This window comes from Pinus tabuliformis, chromosome 1_1 (assembly GCF_031772625.1).
Source record: "Pinus tabuliformis cultivar Carrire ecotype Pingquan chromosome 1_1, CPIR1, whole genome shotgun sequence".
NCBI lineage: Eukaryota > Viridiplantae > Streptophyta > Pinopsida > Pinales > Pinaceae > Pinus > Pinus tabuliformis.
Genome location: NC_142297.1, coordinates 545,574,930 through 545,581,152, shown reverse-complemented (window position 1 = coordinate 545,581,152; position 6,223 = coordinate 545,574,930). Strand labels below are relative to the sequence as shown.

The 6,223-nt window shown below is 39.8% G+C and overlaps 1 protein-coding gene across 1 annotated transcript; it reads left to right on the top strand.

The window, feature by feature from the left end:
- The first annotated feature begins 288 nt into the window (after positions 1–288).
- LOC149214264 (uncharacterized) lies at positions 289–3,870 on the top strand. Its single transcript, XM_089389348.1, has 3 exons — positions 289–688; positions 848–2,595; positions 2,677–3,870. The coding sequence occupies exons 1-3, from the start codon at positions 289–291 to the stop codon at positions 3,868–3,870; spliced, it is 3,342 nt and encodes a 1,113-aa protein (XP_089245474.1).
- The last annotated feature ends 2,353 nt before the right edge of the window (positions 3,871–6,223 follow it).

Below are 6,223 nucleotides of genomic sequence, written 5' to 3'. Positions count from 1 at the left end.
TTTGTTTAATAAACTTTTATTAATTTTTCTTATTATTTCATATAATAATAATAATATAAGTTTTTATTATATTGAATGGAATTAATTTTATAGAAACTAATTATCCCGTTATACCTTTAAAAATATAGATGAATTAAATTAATAAGGGAATTAACAAAATAACTCACTTTCAGATTTCTCTTTCAGAAAGAAGACCCTCTTTCAGATTTCTTCCTTAACCTCATATCGGATAACAATTTCACTGATCCTTCTCCGATCAAATTAAAGCCTTCTTGGAGAAATCGAAGAATGGGTGAGGATCGAATTGCTAAAAGACTTGACCGTTTCCTGATAGTTGAGCCTCTGTTAACAAAAATTCCCATGATCAAACAGTGGGTTGAGGAAAGAGGAAACTCGGACCATTTCCCTGTTTTTCTAGACCTTTTCCTCCCTCCTCCCAAGCCTCCCGCCCCTTTCAAGTTCAATCCTGCTTGGCTTCAAGATCCCTCTTTCTGCAATCTGTTTAATAATACATGGAGCCACCCTGTTCCTAACTCTGATGAGGATAGGAGTTTTTTGTTCATGGAGAATCTTAAAAATCTGAAGAAAGCCACAATCTCCTGGGCAAAGGAAAGAAAGCTGAAGCAAAATGAGGAGTTGGGAAATATTAGGGAGGAACTGAAGCAGTTGGAAAGTATGGAGGTTGATGGTTACTCCTCCCAGTCATCCAAAGACAGAATCCTCCATTTGGAGAAACAACAAAATAAAATCCTACTGGATAAGGAAGAAGAATGGAGGATAAAAAGTAGGGCAGTCTGGATAAAATCGGGGGATGAGAATACTAAGTTTTTTCATAACTTTGCTAAAGGTAGGAAAGCTGCAAATACTATATGGCGCCTTAAAAACGAAGAAGGGAGGATGGTCAATTCCTTCTCAGAGCTCTCTGGGTTAGGGAAAAGACATTTTCAAAATATTTTCTCAGATTCTGGGGAGGCAACTATTGCAGAAGTCCTCCAAACGGCACAAAGCTTTCCTAGGTTCATTGAGGAAGATGAAACAAAAGCTCTGTCCTCTCCGGTCTCAAAGGAGGAGGTTGACGCAGCTATGAAGCTCATGGGCAAGGACAAGAGCCCAGGCCCAGATGGCTGGACAATAGAGCTGTTCCTCCATTTTTTTGATCAATTGGGAACAGAAATAACTGAAGTAGTTGAAGAGTCGAGACAGAAAGGAGCAGTCTATAGACCCTTCAACTCAACTTTTATAGCTCTTATTCCGAAGAAGGATGATCCGGAAAGCTTCGAAGACTTCAGGCCAATATCCTTGTGTAACTGCATCTACAAGATTATTGCAAAGGTTATTGCTCTCAGATTAGCTCCAATTCTATCTCGAAACATATCGATGGAACAATTTGGATTCCTGGATGGAAGACAAATTCATGAAGCCATTGGGGTTGCCCAGGAGGTTATTCATAGTATCAGGATGAAGAAAAAGAAGGGAGCTGTGCTCAAAATTGATTTATCCAAAGCATATGACCGGATCAGTTGGCTCTATTTGCGGATGTTGCTTACACATCTCGGTTTCAACTATTCTTTTGTTAGCTGGATCATGGGGTGCATCACAAATGTCAGTTTTGCAGTTCTGGTTAACGGTGCGGCGTCCTCTTTCTTCAACAGTCAGAGGGGATTAAGGCAAGGGTGCCCTTTATCACCCCTTCTGTTCCTTCTTGTGGCAGAAGGACTAAGCAGACTAATTCATAAAGCCAGAAGGACGGAAAAGGTAAAGGGTATAGAGGTAGCAATCAATCTCTTCATCACACACCTCCTTTTTGTTGATGATATTTTGATTTTCACTAATGGCTCCCCTAATGAACTAAAGGAATTAAAATGCATTTTTGATCTCTTCCTTAAAGCTACTGGAATGCAGATTAACTCAAGAAAGTCCCAAGCTTGTGTGGCAGATTTTGAAAGAAGGGAAAGGAACAGTCTGGCTAATTTATTTCCATTCCCTATTCAGCCCCTGGATACTCCTTTCAAATATTTGGGATTCTGGTTAAAGCCTGTTGGCTACAAAAAAGAGGATTGGAACTGGCTCATAGCCAAAATTGAAGCTAGAATATCACATTGGAGCTTCAGGTGGTTATCCAGAGCTGGGAGGTTGACTCTTATTAAATCAGTTCTTCTAGCTATTCCGGTATACTGGGCTGCCCTGACGTGGATCCCCAAAGGAGTGCTGGAGAAAATCAGGAAAATATGCAGTAGATTTCTATGGGCTAGCACAAAGGAATCCTCAGTGCTGCCTTGGGTGGCTTGGGACAAAGTGGCCAGACCAAAAGAATGGGGAGGATGGGGCATTAAAAGACTTCCAGAATTCAGTCTCTCTTTAGCTGCTAAATCCGGATGGAGGCTAATAACTATGGAAAACTTATGGACAAGAGTGGTAAAAAGGAAATACATTGACCCCATCCCCTTGGAAGACTGGATTCAGAGTCAAAACAAGAAGATAAAAAATGCTTCTGCCATATGGAAGGCCACGGTGGAAGCTTTCTCCGTGATCGGACAAGGCTTAGCTTGGAAAGTTGGTGATGGTAGACTCATCAGGATTGGCAGAGACCCTTGGGTAGGATGAAATGAAGATTATGCACTGTCACCTGGACTTCTCAGACATCTGGACAGTAAAGGTATTACATCACTAAATCAGGTGGAGAAGGTTGGACAGTCTACTATTTGGGGACAGGCTTGGAAGGATGATGTCGATTTGGGAATAAATGTCAGGTGGAAGGCTGAGTGGGAGGTTTTCATAAAAGAACTTCAACGTTCAAATGTCAGGATAAAAGATGAACCTGACTGCTTGCTTTGGGCCCAGAGTAAAACAGGGGATTACTCGCCTAAAGATGGATACCTTTTCTTGATGGGAAAGAAAGGCTGGGGCATTCCGGATTGGTGGGCCAAAAATTTGTGGAAACTCAAAAGCCCAGCAAAGGCCAGACTTTTTCTATGGTGTATCTTAAAAAGGAAGGTCCCAACTTGGGAAATTCTACAGGCAAGATTCTTAGTTGGGCCTGGTAGATGTCCACTGTGCAAGTCAGATGATGAATCCATAAACCACCTTTTCATATCTTGTGCTTTCACAAGACAGATCTGGGAGGAGGTCACTACACTGCTCAAGATAAATGCTAGGTGGGGTCTTGATTCTTTGGAGTCAGCTTGGAGAAAATGGTGGCAAGACTTTCCTGATGGAAACCTGAGAAACCTGCCTCTCATATTCTGCTGGGGAATATGGCTTGCCAGGAATAAAAGCATTTTTCAAGACAAGGACATTCCCTCTTTCGTCATTGCCACTAACATAGCGGCCATTTACTCTGCATTACCGCCCCCTGAGCAAAAAGATCCTAAGCAAAAGCAAAAACAAATCAACATTCAGGAAGGCATCCCTTGGGGATTTTTTGATGGGGCTTCACAAAATAACAGGGCGGGAGCTGGCCTGTGCATACATATCGATCCTGATCACTCACTAAAAGCTTCTGTTGGGCTGGGTTATGGCACTAATAACTATGCGGAATTATCAGCTCTTCGTTACCTTTTATGCTGGCTTCTTCACAGAAACATAAACATGATACAGATTTTTGGGGACTCTCTTAATGTCATAAATTGGGTCAATGGAAAAGCATCTTGTCATAATCAGATATTGAGGACTCTCGTGGAAGAAATTTTCTTATTAAAGGCATATTTTAATATTTTTTCTATCTGCCACATTTACAGGGACAAGAATGAAGAAGCAGACCAGCTATCTAAAGCTGGTGTACAACAGGATATGGGCATCTGGGTCATAGAAGAGATCAGACAGGGGCATTCAGTCAGATCAAATATGCCTCCTTATGCACAGTCTCTTTGACATCTGACCTCCAGCTTTATTTTGACAGCAGTTTTGTAGCGGCATTATATATTATATGTATATTTATGTATTTTCCAGCTTTGTTTTCTTTAGTTCTTGTTATCAGTAGCAGCATATTTAAAAACATAGCAAACAGACTTTTTTTAATTTCTCTCCGTTTTGGAACTGCTCACGGGCTTTAAGACATATATATTTTTTGTATTTTGGGGTTGTTTTCCTTCTGTTGAAGGAGACCCCAGTTTTTGTTTCGCATATATGCTACATGGTTTCTTGTGCACCTCCGTTGGGAGGTTGAATGTAAAGGTTTCGTGTCCAACAGAACAGCAGAACAACTCCTTAAATGTTGAGCAGAACAGCAGACTCCTGAGCCAGATGTGGTGGCATATGATTCAATCGCTTGTAAAACTTTTTATCGCTCTTAATAAAAAGTTTTGATTTTTTCCCCGGAAAAAAAATAACTCACTTTAATTTATTTTCCAAATGGGTTAGTCAAATATTTATCTAACTAATTAGGTTATCCACTTAATAAACATTTATTAATTTTTCTTATTATTTCATATAATAGTAATGATATAGGTTTTTATATAGTTTATATAGTTTTAAATAATAAAAAAGGTCTATTAATTAGTTATTGATTTATACAAACGGTTACATTTAATAAAAAAATGGAAATAAATATAACAAAAATAACTTGTTAACTAATTATTTTTCCCTGTCCCTATCTCTTGGTCCAGTCCAGTTACCTGGTCCAATATAGTCGTTTCCTGGTCAAATATAGTTGTTGAATGATCTGCTCTCTCTATTTAACCTGTAGCCATGATCTGGTTCTTCAACTTGTCCTGACGATGAACCACACTTGTTGGTTCGAAATGTGTCAACAAATGAATTACGATGTGATTTTCACCAAAAACTCTTCTCTAAAAAAATGATTTAAACCTATTTTAAAAAGGTAATTTAAAATATATATTATCTTTAAATGTAATAACTAATTGTTATTTATGCAATACAACAAATATCATAAAATGTTAAGGTTTTTAATAGCCTACCAATGTCTTCAAATCTTGGCCTTGGTGTTCAAACATGTTAGAAGAACTAGAAATGATGTAGTTGACCTCTTGGCTACCATGGGTGTCTAGAGACCCTTGAACCAATAACCTTTGGATGGGACACTCTCCTAGAAACCCCCTTGAAAAGTGTTTGTCGGTAATTAGTCCAGAAGGACCCCACATCCTTGGATGAGGTGACGAGTATGGCAAAGGGGAGGAGGGGAGCGGGGTGGAGATATTATCACTGCACCTGGTGAACATGTTGGGGGATGTGGCATCCACCCCCAAGTGAAGAGTAAAGGCAGAGGATTCATTCCCAAAAATGTTTGTGTGAAATTATGGCAATGGATGTGATGTGTAGTTTGAAACAAGGGGCCGATGTATTGGGACAGTGCATTCTTGTGGCGCTAGTAGATGAAGTTAAGGTTGTTGCCATGCGAAATCAATGGCCGGAGAAGGGAGGCAAGCACGTTGTTGGAATTAAGCAATTTGCTTGGTTATGATGGAGGAAAAATCTGGGGGGAAAGTTGAGTCACCTGGAGAAAAGGCACGAGGAGGCTTAACCAGGGTGGTCAAAGCATGATTTTCATGGTGTTAGCTATGATTTTACAATCTTGTGCTTCCCTGATTACCAATACAGTTTTCTTGCTAAAAAGTGAGGATAGTGTGATTGGTGGGAGAGGAATTGAACCTGGCCGAGTTGTTTTGGCAAGTGGACAAACTTTGAACAATAACTTATGGTCAACGAGCAATTATTATAATAAGAAAGGCATATCTAAGTGCAGGATTTAAAACGAGGAAGAGAGGAAAGCTAGAAACTGTATCAGAGGCTTGGCCACATTAGACTCTGCACTCATGAGGCAAGGTTACACCCTCCTTTCATCTTACATTTCTGTTATGATTTGTATTGGGAAGATTTTGGTATTTTGGGAATTGTTTGGGTTAAGCCCACTCATAGTTTTACTTGTGGGTGTGGGTGGAAGCCCAATCTAGTGGTGTGTAGATTTTGGGTTGTTTGGCCCCTGGTTTGTTTAGAAACTTGGTGTTATTATGTATGGTTTGAGGCATATGTTGTCATATCCCTATCTTTTTTCATTCACCAAGGAATAGTAGTGTTTGGAGAGGAAATATCCTGAGGAAGATAGGGGGCCCTCATATTTTCATTAGTCATATTGTGTGCCTATGGGTTATTAGCTTCAAATTATGGCTTCATATTGACCTTCTCTACCACCCTGATTTAGGTTAATAAAATTTCATGGTTGACAGTTGCTTTCAATTGGTTTCGAAATGAGAGGGGGATGGGGTTG

Coding starts and splice junctions, on each gene's coding strand:
- LOC149214264 (XM_089389348.1), top strand. CDS start 289: ATGGGTGAGGATCGAATTGCTAAAAGACTTGACCGTTTCCTGATAGTT. Junction 689..847: donor GGAAAGTATGGAGGTTGATG/GTTACTCCTCCC, acceptor ACTTTGCTAAAG/GTAGGAAAGCTGCAAATACT. Junction 2,596..2,676: donor GGATTGGCAGAGACCCTTGG/GTAGGATGAAAT, acceptor TCACTAAATCAG/GTGGAGAAGGTTGGACAGTC.